Below are 18,087 nucleotides of genomic sequence, written 5' to 3' on the forward strand. Positions count from 1 at the left end.
GATTTGAATACTAGATCGTGGATACCGGTGTTCTTTGGTGGTTAGGTTTCAATTAACCACACACCTCAGGAATGGTCGAACTGAGAATGTACAAGACTACACTTCATTTACACTCATACATATCACCCTCATTCATCCTCTGAAGAATTATCTAAACGGTAGTTATCGGAGGCTAAACAGGAAAAAGAAAGAAAGAAGGCAATACAGCAACCGTCGTCCGTGCTGCATTTGGAAAAGTCCGTGCTTCAAAACAGGTAGATTGGAAAACGGGGACCGAACGCGTGGACACCAAGAAGCCCAGACATAAACCACTAAATTTCTTTTTTCGGGGGCAAGTGAAAAACATTCTTTATTCGGAGACAATCCTTGACATCAAACACCAACGGGAGAAGATTGTTAGGGTAGTAGCAGCCATTCCACCTGACATGCTGGCGAGTTCGTGAGAAGAATTGGATTACTGTCTGGATGTGTGCAGGGCAAGGAATGGTGCACATATCGAAGCGTATTAAACATTAAAAAAAACCTCAGAATTTACCCTTTAGACTCTTTATACTCTTACTCTTTAGACCCTTTATACTCATATAAGTAATACTATAAATATAACGCTGTTTAAATAATATTTGAAACTGAGGAGTTCTTTTATAAACTCTCTCTCTCTCCCTATATATATATATATATATGTATGTATATACAGTTGGACTATCAGCGATGACTGATGTGAACATGTTTCATCCACGTTAGCACGTGAATCGAGGTTGCAAATTAATTTGCGATACGTGTTTTTTTTTTTTAAAGCACCTTCAATGGAGGATTAATACAATAATCTAGCAGTTAGTCAAATGTGAAGGCAAAATGCAGCCTACTTTCTAACGTCTTCTCTACGAAGGTTCTGCTTGAGCACCTCAATCCTTCTCTACCTCATTCTCTTTCTTTCTTTCTAAATCTCTTTTAATTCATATAAATTTTATGAATGGTTTGTAATATATATATATATAAACAGAACAATGGATATGGAGCAATAAAATCAGTCAGAAATATATTAATTAAATAGTCGATGAAAAACTACACGCTCTTGAATAAAAAATGCGAAACAACGTGGATTAAAACGTAATTATTATTATAATTATTAAGAAGATTATTATCTGTTATAAGCAATAATAATAGTACAATAATAATAAGAGTAATGGATAGTATCTCGAAAACACAATGTATAACTTAAAATCTAAGTCATTTAAAATATTATTCATGCTCCAATATTTAATAGCACAATGCGAATTATACCCGCATTATTAATTTCATATTAAACTTAGTAACGATGCAGTAATAGGCAAAAAAACCATTAATAAAAAAAAATAATAATAATAGTATTAAATCAATTTCACGCTAAATATTAAGAACGAATATTGCTTGATGAATTAGGTTGACTCTTCACATATAATATATAAAAGAAAAAACACTTTCTCTTATTTTTGTGAAATCTTTTCATCAGATATAGACCTAAACAAAAAGTAAACAATACAGTAATAAAAAAAAAAACTAGACAATTTAGAATAATTTTAAACGATATCTTAAAAAATACTCTTAATTTAAAAATGAAACAATTTCTATAGTGAATTTACAGCATTTTTAAACTATTCTATAATCGTACTGCTAACAAAGAATATATCCTGACCACCGTAGGGGAAAACACCTACTTTGCGACGATCCCGGACGCTACACCACCCTCTCGTTCCTAGTCCTGATGAGCTTTACCGGAGGTCGCCTTTAAGACCCTCTAAGCTTGATAACACAACACAGTCATCAGTCTGGCCTCTGTCAGGATGCCACCGATGCAAATGCTTCGGCAGTCATATCCACCAGTGTATTTACACAACTTATTATCGCCTTCGAATGGCCTCTTCGAACCGAAACATAATTTAACAAAAAATACATTTAAAAATGTTTTTATTAACTATAATTCAACATTACAACATACGAGATTCTACTTTGTGAATATTCCAGATACGAATTCCGTCGTCCAAGAGAAAATAGCAGATTTTGATTTCAATAATAAATTGTAAAAGAATATTAAGCAACATAAAATTTTAGGAAAACGTAAGACCTAAGTCCTTTAGTCCTGGAATGACATACAGGAACTACAAAAATTACGAAAATCACACGAAAAATATATAACTAATAGTGAAGATAATCAAAATGATGCAAGCAGTAACCTTTTTTAAAAAACTTAAAAACAATGTTATATAATTTTTTTCAAATAATTGATATAACCGATTTACATTTCAACACGTTTACAATGCACTTTCATTAATTCTTGTCTTAAAAATTTTTTTTTACGATGTTTGCAAAAGACTATTATAACAATAGGTAGCTTATTATAAACTTTTGTCTGAGCAAGTAGTACTTTCTTGACTTTTGGAAAGAAAATATTCTCTGAAGTAATTAATTATTTATAAATTAATATACAGCAATTTTTTAATGTTATCAATTATAAGGTGAAAAAATATAACTAAGTTGTTTTAAAAATAAAAGATTTATTTATACATTAAAAAAATAACTTTTAATACGATTGGGTATATACCATTTTTTTTTTGTCTTCAATCATTTGACTGGTTCGATGCAGCTCTCCAAGATTCCCTATCTAGTGTCAGTCGTTCCATTTCGGTATACCCTCTACACCCTACATGCCTGACAATTTGTTTCGCATATTCCAAACGTTGAAATACTAATCGTAAATAACATTTAAAGATACCTTAAAACACTGTAAGTTCTGACAAATATATCCAGAAGGCGGACACCGTTTCGATTCCTAAATTCTTCAAATCGAGTTTTTATATTTTCCATTAGACGATATAACTTCAAGACGAATTTTTCTTTGAATTCTTCAACCTTTCATCGGTGCGGATCACTAAAAAAAATTGCATAACAAAATACGCTTGCTGTATTGCCCCGAGAGATCAGATGATCTCTCGGGGCAAGGAATATCGACATGTCTGGAGATACTGTGTCCTGGAAAAAATTGGTTGAAAACATGTTTGATTTCAGGTTTCTCCCCTGTTAGAGGAAACAGAAATTCTTCAATTACTCGGAAATATCACTCTGATGTAACGGTAACACCAATTCCACTATAGACCAATTCAAAGAAATACGGTAATATAGAGAGAAAAATCCGATATAACGATACAAAAGAAATACGGTATTACAGAGAATGTTATTGCATATTTTACGTTAGCTAGTAATGTCCAATGGTTTATGATGGATTACGTTAAATTGTTAGTTGTTAAACACAAAAAATGTTGTTTATTCATAAATCCACATAACAGGAAAGTGATTTACCATTCAGCATACTGTGAATAACGTATTCGGTAATGTAAACAGGGTTTAAAATTTGGCGACAAAATATCATACGATTAACTCGATCATTAATGCCTGGACTATTTGAATTTAGATGGGAACATATAAATACATTTGGAGAATCTTCGAACATTGATGTTCGACAAGCGAAATGAAACTGAATTACGACGGGCTGAGCGTTTGGAACTTCATAGCAATAGGGTCAATGTTTTTAGGTGTACGTTCTTCCTTTTTTTCACAGGTTTCTTGTTCAACAATTTTTTCTCAGTTTCTTCAAAAGTTTGCATTCACACATAACGTTATATCTCCATCATAACTAAATGGTACAAAAAGAATTTATTATCATCGAATATTAGACGGGAAAAAATTATGTTTATAATTGCCTGACTCAACCGTGACCGTTTTTTACAGACTTAAAACGTACTTTTTAAGGTCGTATGGTGAGATTCGGGGATGCAAATGAATTTTCATTACGTTATGAAGTATAAGGAGTAGAAAATACCATTTACTTAAAATATAACATTCCTTTTATATATATATATATATATATATATATATATATATATATATATATATTCACAGGACTACGTATATAATGTTGCGGCTCAAGAATCTCCAAAACTACTACATCAATTTCATTAAAATTTAGATAAGTGTAGGAGTGCATCTGAAGTTGTGCATGTGGAAATTTGATGAAGATTAGGTTTGTCGTTCTTGAGTTATGCTCAATTTAAGGTTGACAACAGATAACATAACCTCAATTTGAGATTCTGTTACGTATGCAGAGCGTTGTACTCTGAAAATCAGTGCGTTTCTGACAGTGAAATAGTGAGGACGTCAGAAACTAAAAGTCTGTCTTCTTGCGCAGAACTACGAAGTTTTTTTTTATTCAAGGGATTATTTTATTTATAATGGAGTGGAAGGAATAAAATTAGAAGTTTTTTTCTGGTCATCAAATTAAACCCAAAATAATAGCTACCGTACTTTAATTATTTTTATTTGCACACTAATTCTGGGATGCAATCATAAATAAATCCACGCTGGGTGTTAAAATTAAATTGCATTCAGTACAATCAATTTCTGTAAAGTCATCGTAATGTACGTTAACATCCAACAAATTAATCAAAATTTAAAATCAAGATTCTTTCAATGATGAATAATATTTAATCTTTTTCATAGTATTTTATATTTCCTTTGGCGTAACAGTTTTCAAAAAAAAAATATTCTATCTTTGTAATAATAATCCTCGTCTAACAAATACCCAGAAATATTAATCACAACAGAAGATACAAAAGAATTCCTATTAAAACGATTTTTACTTCCTTGTACGAAGTAAAGGAAGTATGGAGATCCGGAAAAATTTCGATTTTCAGATTTCAACGGATATATCCATTTGGACCATCCCTGAATCCATTTTGACTAGTTTCGGTGTGACGTCTGTACGTACGTATATATCTTCATAACTCAAAAACGATTGGCAATAGGATGTTGAAATTTTGGATTTAGGACTGTTGTAACATCTAGTTATGCACCTCCCTTTTTGATTGCAATAAACTGAACCAAAAGTGTCCAAAAAACATTGGTGTTTTCTCAACTGCAGTAATAAGTCCTCATTGAGAACTTTTCAACGAAATATCATAAGTGATAATAGGCTCATACCATATATGATACATAATAAAATACTTTTCAGTGGTTCCAGTTATAACCAAATAAAATTTTAATTATTGAAATATTTTGATCTTACGAGGGATATCAGTTCGAATCAGATTTCATCTCCTTTTTTTAGCTTTTTTTTTTAATTAAAATATATTGATTTATTAATTATTAACCTCCGATTGTAAAAAAAAAATACAATAAATAATAATTCAATAACAATAAAAAAAAAGTTATTAATAAAATGAAATTTTATGTACTTTTCATTTTAAAAAAAATGTGTATATGTAACTTAATAGGCGTACAAGGAAGTCATGTGGAGTCCACATCAGTTTTTTTTTTAAATCGTTAATTCTCAACACAACGATGCGCAATCAATGAATTTTTCTTAACGCTACGTAATTTTAAATAAATTTGAAACTAATTTATAAATACCACTGTTAATAGTAAATATTTACAATACAAAATAATCCACACCCATTTTTTTTAATGAAATTGAATAAATTTTAACGACTACTCTAGTTCAAGATAAAGTGGTATGCGAATTTATAAAGTAATTTTATTTAAAATCGTTTATTGGACAGTTTATTATTTACGCTACATTAAGAATCGATTAAGAACAAATTTATTTGGCGAACAAACCCACGAAGATCGTTAGAAGAATTTATACGACAATAATTTAAAGATTTAACAAAATAAAATACAAGTTAACTAATGTTTATTATTTTTTCTCCCCAGAAAAAAAAAAGAAAATTTCGAAATACTACTTAAATAGTGTAACATTAATTTTTTAAATTACAGTAATTTGTTATTTCACTACACGAATGCTTTTTAAACTTTTTTTATAGAATAAAGCAAATTTCTGTAAAATACAGTTTTAATCGTTTCTGGGAGCTTTTCAATGAAAATGAAATATTATAAAAATAAGGATACAAGCAACTACCTAATAGTTTCACTTAACCTACAAACTGCACATTGAATTGTTACATCAAAAATAAAGATATTAGCAGAAATCTTTTTTCCCTTGAACTACTGCTAATTGAACGTCAATTAATGTACGAACATAACAGTATATTTACTCGGTAAATATTGTTTTCATCACTAGGGAGATCGGGTAAAATAATAATTCATTCCTTGTTATAATTTTTTTTAAATTATGACTTGAACAAAGTTGTAATTGGTTAAATGTTAACTTAATAACTGTACAGAAAACGTGTTGCTTGAAAAATGTACTGTTAAGTTTAAATCGAATTATACACGAGCGTGAATTAATTACAAAATTAAATTTATGAACTTAAAATCCTTTTGTTTTTTTCTTTGATGTGTAGCACTTTTACACAGATCTTAACTCATCAAAACAATGTTTTTTTAAAAATATAATCTAATTAAAAACATCGTTTAGAATTAGATATAAGTATGTTTATCATCTCAGTTAACAGGTAACTTAATAATTAAAATAAAAACACGTACAAAGTTTTTAAGAAACACTAACTAATTATAAAATTGCTTTAAAAAAAAAATTACGCAAAACAATAACAAATGTAATCTAATATTTATAACAAAACAGGTTTTTATAAAACAAAATGCGTAAGTAGAACTGTAAAAGATTATACAAAAGAATGATAAACAGAATATAAATGCAACACACGAAAATCTAATTACGTTGATCACATTAGAAAAAGAAATACATATTTTAAAGAGCAGAAAACATGAAAATATTAAAAAGGGTAACAGATTTAAATACCTGGCTCGCTATTGAGAAAATATTCATAATAGTCTTTCATCCGGAAGGTTCTGGATTACAATCCCGGTCAGACTTCCCATTTTTCATACGCTATAAAATTCATCTTCGTTAGTAAATGTAATTTGATGGTTGCTTGTACTCGCTAATATAAATAATAAAAGAATATACTATAACCGATTAAATAATTCAATCTAAATAATTTAGATTGGATTAGGGAAATATTACTTTTAATTTAAATATTCAAATTATTTACTTAATCTCTAAGCAACTACAGTGTTATTGCTCGACTTCAGTCATTTTATGATGATATATGCATTTTTTTTAGCATATGAAAAATGTCAAGCCAAGCCAAAAAATAATATCAAACACGATAGTTTCATTGTTTACCAAAAATTGCAATGATAGCATAATAGTTTATTTCATCATATCTCAGTGAGGCGATAAACGTACCTCTCCGTAATTTGAATATTTTAAATTATGTGTTTAATAAAACATATAAAAATATCTTGACGAACTGTACCAAAGAAATGAACTTCGGACATAAAAATAAGTGCAAAAAATTAATTTTATAAATAATTATATTCTGCTGTTAAGATTCAATTTGCTAAATATTTATTTAAAAAAGTAGATATGTGTTTATCCAGTAGGTCAAAAAATTATGATGCATATAAACTAGTAGAAAAAACATAGTTGAAAAATATTGCAAAAAATTGAAAAAGAATTGCAAAAAACTGAAAAGTAAATATTATTAGCTGAAACGGTTATCGCTTCATTACATATATTACCTTCAATTTTCCAAAAATTATTATTTTTTACCACATAAAAGTTTTAAAAACAACTCAAGTTAAAAGATACCCTAAAGTTACCTTGATATATTCATCCAACATTTTCGCAACCCATTCACAAATTAAAGAAAAAAGGAAACTGTTTTAAACTCTTTTGGGTAATTGTGCCATGCTCATTTTTTATCTTCCAAATTCATATAAAAAATTCGGCATTAATGTAATAGGCGATCCTACCGCTGCAGTTATTTAGTTCTAAGATGGCACCATTGAAACTCTATATTGAAATAAAATAAATAAATAAAATTATAAATATAATCAGCTAGCGTAGGTTAAGATTGGTTAGATGATATTTATAATTTTATTTATTTATTTTATTTCAATAAAGCGTTTCAGTGTCGCAATCTAAGAACTAACTAACTACAGGGGTAAATCGCCTATTACATTAATATCAAAAATTCTTCATTTTTCTTTTAAACTGTCGATATGTACATGTATCAATTGGTTGACACTATATCACGATCCCACTTATGACTAGATTACATTTAATAACAAGCTCAAATGCTTATTCTAAGTTTTCAATAAGATGACCTGGAAGAATTTCTACAACTAACATATTTAATTTACTCAGCAATTGATCAATCCTCCATACCTGGACAGATTTCATCTAGTCCTAAATCAATTGTTATCTATCTCCAACCCTTTCCTTTGTACGTATCCTATAACTCAATGGGGAAAGACTTAAAAACTTATTTAGAAACATTGACAGCACATTTTCCTCTGTCCTAACAAAAAAAAGATTTATATATAAATAAAATTTAAATGACAATTACAGAAATGAACAGCGGTAAACGTATAAAATAAGCCCATACTCGATCTTTTACAGCCAAAGAGCGAATTATTTACGGTTTAAATTTATTGACAAAGATAAAAAATAACTAGTTTATTGTCAGTACAACAGGTACTTTAGTATTAACAAACATTTCTTTTATTCAAAGAAATAAATGATGTTATATGAAAAAAAAATAGAAATATTTATTTTTAACGGGAACAAGAAACGAATTTAAATTCAAAGCACGAAATACTCAAAGGTAAAAAAAGAAAATTTAAAAACAAACAATAAGAAATGCGAAACAAACCAGTAAACTTAAAAGTATATTTTAATTAAAAATTTTCTTTTATATGAACATAAAAGAAACAAATTCGCTTTATTATTTGTACTTTTTATTCTGCCTACTTAAATTTTTGTACAAGTTGTCATAAAAGGAAAGCGAATCAGATAACCTTTCATTTCAGAGTCGAGGTAAAATATTCATAATTATATGACTCAACATGTTTGGGAAAATATTTTCCTAACTTTTTTTTTTTTAAAGAAAATCATACATTTCATGGAAAATCATAATAAATTTATGTCTGCGGTTATGAAAAAAAAAAAAAAATAGAAAAAGAAAGACCGTGTTTAGAAAAGATGCAGGAAAAAGGGGGTAGTGGGCCGATTTATTGAAAAGAGTCGTTCTAAATTCAAGTACGGTACACAATATAATATAGCACTCGAGTACCTGAACTTTACTCTCTTCAAGAATGCTATTCATAAAACTGAAAATAAAACATCAAAGTTTTTTATTTTGTTTAATCAATAATAATCAAGGAGATTTCTTTCCTGTAAAAACAAATATTTTTTAGAGTAAACAAGAATAAGAAAAAGTAATATAACAAAGTAACCATGAATAACAAAACAAATTAGCGGTATTTTAACCGTAACTGTCAATTAAACTTTACAAGCGAAACAAGACCGCTTAAAAATTCCTAATAAATTTATTCCAGGAAACTTTTACTTTCGAATGTAGAACTAATATTAATTATTTTAAAATCGCAATGATTAAATCATAAAATTTTTTTTTTCTTTTGTAAAAAAGGTTTTGTTGTTGGTGACATTTGGCTAAACGGTTGAGCCAAATAGTCATACGCACCACATACAGAAATATGACGATTGAACTCCGCAACGATTTTCGATGTTTGACAGGAGATTGTTCTCCTGTCAAATAATGATTCTCCTGTCAATTCTGATTCAAACCGATGTCCCTTCCCTTATAAGATCCAAATATTTCATTAATTAAAATTTTATTTGATTATAACTCTGCAAATAATAAAAATAAGTACCATTTATGATATATCGTAGAAAAGCTCGAAATAAGAGCTTATTACTGCAGTTAAGAAACAGTCCAAATTTTTGGAATATGGACAGGGTTGTGCAAGATATATACGTACATATGTACGTACAGTCGTCACGCCGAAACTAGTCAAAATGGATTCAGGGATGGTAAAAATGGATATTTCCGTTGAAATCTGAAAACCGAAGTTTTTCGCGATCACAATACTTCCTTTACTTCGGACAAGGAAGTAAAAAAGCATAAGTAAGAAGAAATAAACATTACAGGCGAAATAAATCATACAACTGAACGTTTAATATATAACAAATATGTTAAAATTAAAAGATTAGCCCAAAATAGAAAAGAATTGATAAGTGTGCATCCCATCCAGTCACATGATTAGTAAGACAAAAATTTGAACTTTCCCGAAAGCTGAAAATATTTAAAATTCTAAAACAACTCTCCCGACAAAAAAATTTAAACTACCAATTAGTTGTGGTTCTTTTTTTATTACAATAAAATATAATTAAGCATTTTTAGAAAAACTAAAATATACCTAATATAACATTTACACTAAAATAAAAAAAAAATGTAGGATGGATTATATAACAGAATAAATATTTTATATATATATAAACTCGTATATACACACCTTAGATTGTTTTTCTGCCAGATGGTTTGATGATGTAAGATTTAATATCTAAATTATTCGTGAACAACAAAGTTGTACGAAAGGGGCAACCTTCACAAAAAAAAAACTACCCCACCGTATTCTAATCAATAACAAATATCACTGAGTATTTTACTCTTTTAAACTGAACGTCATTAATTGAAAAATATGTACAGTAAATTTAGATAAAAAATAATATAGTATTTCTTTTTTTCATGAATCTAACTGTTAAAATCGATTAAATATAAAACAGTGCAAGTTAGCATGAAATCGACAATATTTTCTCATTTTAAGCCATTCTGAAATTCAAAATCACGTTAAAACAAACTTTATCTATTTCAAAGGTAATCAATATAACATTTTATTTTTAATACTTAGTTTATTTTGAAATTTTTGATTGATTTAAATTTTTTTTTTTTTAATTTCTACTTTACGTTTTTATTTTGTTTTAGTTTTTTATTCTATACGGTTTTGTATTTATGTTTCATGTTTTGTTTTACGGACGTTTTTATATAATTTTTAATTGTGAATTTTTAAAATTTAGTTTCTTAAAACACAAGCATCGTGTTCGGGCGATGATAACGCCGAAGCGTTTTTCGCCCTGCAAAATACAAAAAAAAACAAATCATCATAACATACATGTATAAACTCGTGAACAAACATATAAAAAGATACGAAGAGAGAGGTATAAAAAAGAAGAAAAAGCGTACAATACAAGAAAATAGCAATTACAATTTTCAACCGAGGCGAAAATACTTGTAATATTATTTTTATATTGTTAAAACAAAAGGAAATAAACAGAGTTGTGGTAAAAATAAATCAACTTATACGTGGAGAACTACACTGACATTTTGCAGAATGTCAAGAGCCACCCTTATATATAGCCATTAGTCAAAGGAGCTTGAAATAGAAAGGAAAAGGGAAACTGTGCTGTATAATTTATGATTAAAACTTTTTATATTAAAAACGGAAGTACATTTAAAATGAGCGAAATTTTAAATTTAGATATTTTAACGAATTATGAAAATATTGAATGAAGTTATTTTAACGATCAAAAATAGCTACAGACCTTTATATATATAAATATAAAACTCATACCTCTAAAGTATATAACCGAGTTAAAAATAACTTACAAGCGCAAACGATCGATTCTCTTCAATTCTATAAAGAGAAAACAAACATTGATAAAAAAATGTTACATGAAATATGACTTTGTATAAATAAAAATGTAAATGTTCGTTTGTTCAAAATCTTAAATCTCCGAAAATTCTTCACAGATTGCTTTGAAATTTTGAAACAACGTTGCATTCGAATACGCGCGTGTTTTTACATACCTAGTATTTATATACCTACAGATGTCACACCTGTGACAGGTAAAAAGCTTTTTTTGAAAAAAAAAGCGCTATCTGTTGGACGTAAAAGCAACATACACTATACTAAATATTTTACGCTTCCATTTCAATGTTTCCGATATGTGTGTCCGCTATAGATTAAAAGCTACTAGACCGATTTATGCGCAGGGAAAAAGGGAGAAAGGGAAAAATCGAAAATGGTAAAAGGAAAAAAGGTGAGAATGAAAAAAAGAAAAGGGGAAAGGGGAGAAAGAGAAGGGGGAAATGGAAATGGGGAAGGAAAGGGAAGGGAAAAGGTTAATTTTTGTGTAGTTCCGTAATGTTCATTTTGTTAATGTTTATCAAACTTTCAATTGTGTTCATTTAATCTATAAATATGTACTCAAACATAGCAATAGCGAAGCATTGCCGGGTCTGCTAATAAGGAATAAATACTCATCATCCCGAAGCTAGTAATAGATTTTTAATTCTCTGACCGAACGGAAACGGTAACAATTTTTTACGTTAAAATAAAAATAAAATTTGCTTAAATATGAGAAGGAAATAAATACGTATAATCACCACAATAAACTTTAATGTGATATAACGTACCCAACAGGGTTCTGGAAAACGTACATTACTAACATTAAACTGTACTTAGGAAGACCGAGGTATACAATTTAATGCTAATTAAAGATTGTATATACAATAATTACTCTATTTTGGCAATACCGATATTAACTTCTAAAAAGAGATATGTTATTAGGTAAAATGATGAAATATTCAACGTAACATTAATGATCATGATAACAGATTTATAAAACGATCACGTACGAAATCATGACACTATAGCATAATGATGAAATCACGAAAAGATTTAGCGATGAGGTATGTGTTACGATTTACCTGATGAGAGTACAAAAAGAAATTATAGTGCATTTCATGAAACATACCATGTCAATATTCCAGACGTAATTCGTTTACAATGAATGCAAGCCAACACTTGCGAAACGCATAATATACGATATCGTACGTAATAATAATAATAAATAATGTAATAAAACTTATATCACACACACTAAAAAAACACATAGTGCATACGTTAGCTGAGTTTTTAATAAGCAACTCGCATTTATTCTCTCGACTACAAGTAACAAAAAAACAAAATACAAAACTATGTTTTATAAATTAAACGGACAAATTACCCGAGGGGGGGCGTACAAATAATGAGTAGTATTTAATAACACATTTTATTAAGCCAATTATTAAATGATTAAATATAACATTAAAACTTTTTATCTTCTTAGTTAATATTATGAGAGATTTAAGATGTAAAAAATAAAAAATGTTAAGTCAAAGCTCATGTTAAAAAATGTTAAGTCAATGTTTAGATCAAGGTTTTCTGATTTATTTACAACAAATAAAAATGAAACAGAATAAAGTTAAATAAGAATCAACAAACATGTCCACCTCAATAATAGTTTAACATTGAAAATCATTTTACTTTTTTTTTATTTTAACGAAAAACTTGACTATCACGGCAAACATGTAGGAATTTAACAAATAAAAACAATACAGTTTTAGTATCATCAAAAAATAATATTTTTATGTAAGGAGGAATAGTGCCCCCCAAGGAAACATATTTAAAAATCTCGTTAATAAGAATTATAAAAGGGAGAAAATATTTTCTAAAATCTATTTGCTTTTAAAAAATATTACCTATTTTAAAACTGCCTATTCGCTTTTTTAAAATAATATTTGCTTAACACTAAATTGTATACCTCGGTCTTCCTACGAACAGTTTTATGTTAGTAATGTACGTTTTTTGGAACTCTGTTGTGTACGTGATATCACGTTAAAGTTTATTGTGGTGATTATACTTCTCATATTTCAGCAAATATTTCATATCGTTTGATTTTATTAACTATTAGATTTGACATTATGCTTCTAAGAATACATTTAAAAAGCCAATCGATTACAATACGGGAGCTTGTCCGACCTCTGACTCTAAGCGTTGCTGCCGTTAACTGAACCTCAACAAACAATAAACGGTGGTAACCTTGGCGTTAAAAACCAATTAAATATAACTGTACTACTAACTGAATATGAATGTGGGTTCTGCATCAAAGAATAGCAGTGAAAATAATGAACTGGGAACGATGTTAACACTAAACTCGTTCTGGTGATTCGACTATATTAAATTATAATCTATACAAACAATATTATCGTAACTAAAATAATGATACAGTAATTTAAGTTACTGTTGTAACTAAAGTGTAAACGAGCGTTTTAATTATCTCATATGATGAGATAATTAAAATAATATAATGATATTGTACTGGATTAGCATAAAAATCCTCTCACGGTTTTTCAACTTAAGCGCAGTAGCTGTTTACACCGGGACCCAAACTCTGTGCAGTCTTTCTTCTAATTACCAGCTACACACCAAAACCATCTAATGTATTAAATACAAATTCAACACAAAATACTCTCTTACAAATCTTGTAACCTGAAAAAACAGTTACAGTTACGTAAAAAAACAGTTACAGTTACGTAAAAAAACAGTTACAGTTACGTAAAAACTAAACGATACGTTAAAATTTTAGTTATTTATGTTTTGTTTATTGTATGTACGCAAGAGTACAAGTTCAAAAAAACCAGAAACGTTAAGAAAAAGGAGGTAACCTATCTGATTAACATCATTACGTAGGGGTACTGCTTCACAAATTGTGCCAAGTTATTCAGGGACGATATAATCAATTGAAATGGAATGAGGCGACTGCGACGCTTCAGGGAGGTGGCAGAAGGTAACGGAACGGAACCCAAGGATAGCGGGAGATTTATGTATCTCCCTACTAATCGCAGAACCTGGACGAAAGACCCTTGACGCTGTATATTTCTTTTATCGGACGGATAATTATTTATTTAACGGCGGTTATATTTATTTTGTTTCATTTATGGACGGAATTATTTGCTGCGTTCCGATCCTTTAGACCGGGAAGAAATTATTTGACCGGTGGCTGACCTCGGGAGACTAGCTTCGTCCTCCCTGCGTGATTCCCCTTCAGTCCGTCCCCTGAAGTCCTTTCGGTGTTAGAGCGTTCCGGCCTAGCAGGAATGCGCCTTTCGGGGACCCTAGTGTTTGAGGATGCATTGCGCTTCCCTTCCGGAGGGAGTTGCATGTGCTGGCATCAGTGGCGGCTCGTAGTTAAAATTAGTGGGGGTGCTGCTCCAGAAATTTTTTTCTGGGCCTTTTCAAGGCCTTGTTAAAGTTTTCTGTAAAACAAAAGTACCGAAAAAAATGAATCGGATAGAATAGCTGATAATATTTTAATTCTACACTTTATCACAATAAATAATACGGTACAATATGCTTTAATATGTGTTTTAAGCACAATATGCTTAAAAACCGTATTCGGTATAACCGAATAAATAATAAAATGTCAATACAGAGAGTATTTTTTAGTATTGTTAGATTAATATTTTTATACGGATTTGAATACTAAATCGTGGATACCCGGTGTTCTTTGGCGGTTTCAATTAACCACACATCTTTGAAATGGTCGACCTGAGACTGTGTACAAGATTACACTTCATTTACATTCATACATGTCATCCTCTGAAGTAATACCTTAAGGGTTCCGGAGGCTAAAGAGAAAAAGAAGGAAAGTATTATTATTAGATAATAACTTTAGCTTAAAAACACTATAGTCCAATGGTTCTTAATTTAAATTTCTACGTACACAGAAACAAATACATAATTAGTTTTTACTAATTACTTTCTCTTTTGCCCTTCCAGCATGTTTTTGGACAGATTTGGCAATAAAAGAACTCTTGCTTTCCGCCATCTTCTCATCACTACTGAAAAAACAACTATGCCGCTTTCATATTCCTTCCACCGACTAAACTAGAAAAGGAAACGAGCAAGGAACGTTCCGTACACACGCGGAGTAAAAAAAACTCCCACCAGCACGCCAGGGTCGGCACTGCAGGAGCGACAGTGCTCTCCCCCCTCGCAGCCTTGCGTGTAGCTTCCTATGTGCGCATGCCATAACAGCCAAACATCACGCCACTGGAACTGTGAAACGTACAGTTCCGTACACAGAAATTTTGTATCTTTTTCATAAGCTGGGGGATGGCTACTGAAATTAAGCTTAAGGATTATATATTGTACAAGTATAAAGAAAGATTTAAAGAAAAGAAGGGCTCATTATATTGAATGTTATATATAATATCAAGTGAAAATAGGAGCTGCTGCAGTTCCACAGTGCCTACGTTAGCCGCCACTGGCTGACAGATGGTAGAGGAGGAAAATCTATAACTTATACTCTAGTGTATGACGTTGCCTAAACTAAGCATAGGCAATAATTTTCTCCTCCTAAGTAACTCAAGTTTAATTCAATTTAAGTAAACAAATTTACGTACTTTAAAAACATACATGTAGTTAATAACTCACAAGTGTTAGCGTGAAATAAATCATTGTTACTCTACCATAAAGTTTTCTTCATAGTAATTGTAATAACACTTCTATGTAATGTATTATCAACGAATAACATTTTTCTTCCTGCTATGTGTTACATTAAAGAAATATACTACAAATTCCAAGCAGAATATCAATCCTACAACCTTAAAAATGATAACTTTGCATTTCCAAACAATATTCGCCATCTACATATCATAATCCTTTCTTATACTAAACGAAGATAATTCCGATGCATTATATAACCTTTCCCAGAATTACAGATAGATTTTATCACAGTTTTTTTTGTATCTTTCATTATAAAAAAGTATGTTTATCATTTTAACTTTTGAAATGGAACAGTTTAAACATACAATGTATTTTTTTTAAAAAATCATATTAATAAAAATGACGAGAATTATCACGAAACCTGACCAGTTCTTTGTTTTATTAACAATATTTGCTAACGCTTACCTCGTGTGTTAGTAGCAGCATCTGCAATTTTTTGAAAAGCATCTAAATACGCAGCGATGGCATTTATTGTCGCTCTGCAAGAGAAAAAGAGAAAATTAAAATCATTCCAGTACATTACAATCACAATGAGATTTATAAATTTCTTTCATTTATATGAAAAAATAATAAAACTGTAACAGTATAACAGTCAGGACTATGGAAATACAGATCCATAATAACCATTTCAACAATTTAAATAGACTAAGAGCATTGTAAAGTATAAAGAAATACAAATTTAAACCGTTTAAAACTAATAAAAATTTAATAAAGTTGTTATTTTCAATACTGATTAAATTATAGTCAGAAATAGAATCAGAAATGGCAATTTCTAAGCCAACCAAGTTGAAACACTATAATACACAATAAGCACGCCAGGAAATGGTTTACAGCTGACACGATAAGGAATGAAATTCGATTGTGTCGGATAGCACCATATGAAATTTTTCAATTTATAGACAAATCTATATAAAAACGGGTCACAGGAAATATTCTGATGATGTTTATTGCTACTTTACTTTAGCTTTCTTTTTAATCCGAAGGGATTTCAGAAATTTTAAATAATCCGTTAAAAAAGCAAACGGAAAACTAAACATTTTACAACTTATTAAAGTTATATAATCGTACACGAAACTTTTATTATGATAAAACCTTATATAGTTTGGCTTCTCAAAGAATGAGAATTTAACTTTAAATTACGTAACATACTTACTAGATTAAGATAATGTATGATTTTTAATTTGTGTTATTATTATTCTATCACTTCATCACTTAACTTAAAAACTACATTACTGCACTATAATGGAATATCATTATAGAAAAGATCATCACTGGAAAATAAATTCCAATCCGCAATCCTTCTAAATGACTCAAAACAAATTCAGATATTTATAGTAAAAGTTTTTTGTTTTTGTTTATTAGAAGAATTTCTACGGAAAGTTAAAAACAAAAGAAATCTTAAACAAAATACTAACCATTTCATAAACCATACGTGGTAAAATATGTTTTTATTTGTTCATATGCATTCACATACGGGCCAATATCAGAACTACTGAAAATACGGGTTATTTTTTTCGGTAATACGTGATAATACATAAAGATACTGGCAGACAGCACCACGTTTCTTATTAAATTTACCCAATTAAACTAAATCGACTGTGATTTAAACGAAGAGTCAATGGTTTGTTCCGCTTCTAGTGACCCGATCTAGCGAAAACCAGAATCTAAGATTTTCCTTTCAAATATGATTAATAACAATGGACTAATTACGTAAATAGGAAACACGTAGTATTACACGTTTCCTACTTTCCTTCAATTTTTCATAAAATACAATAATTCTTTTCAATTTATTTTTTTTTATTACTGTTTATTTATTTATTCATTCATTCATAATAAAAGTAAGCCGATGCCCGATGAGTCACCGTATTATTATTTCTT

The 18,087-nt window shown here is 29.5% G+C and overlaps 1 protein-coding gene across 3 annotated transcripts in view; it reads right to left on the bottom strand.

Annotated features, from left to right (window-relative positions):
• Positions 1 to 18,087, bottom strand: part of LOC142321586 (uncharacterized) — a 419,684-nt gene that overhangs the window by 270,815 nt on the left and 130,782 nt on the right. For all 3 annotated transcript variants that reach the window (XM_075359798.1, XM_075359799.1, XM_075359797.1), the window contains exon 3: positions 16,615 to 16,688. In XM_075359798.1, coding sequence (XP_075215913.1) covers positions 16,615 to 16,688 — 74 coding nt within the window. The remainder of the gene's footprint in view (positions 1 to 16,614; positions 16,689 to 18,087) is intronic.

This window comes from Lycorma delicatula, chromosome 3, assembly GCF_047948215.1.
Source record: "Lycorma delicatula isolate Av1 chromosome 3, ASM4794821v1, whole genome shotgun sequence".
Classification (NCBI taxonomy): Eukaryota; Metazoa; Arthropoda; class Insecta; order Hemiptera; family Fulgoridae; genus Lycorma; species Lycorma delicatula.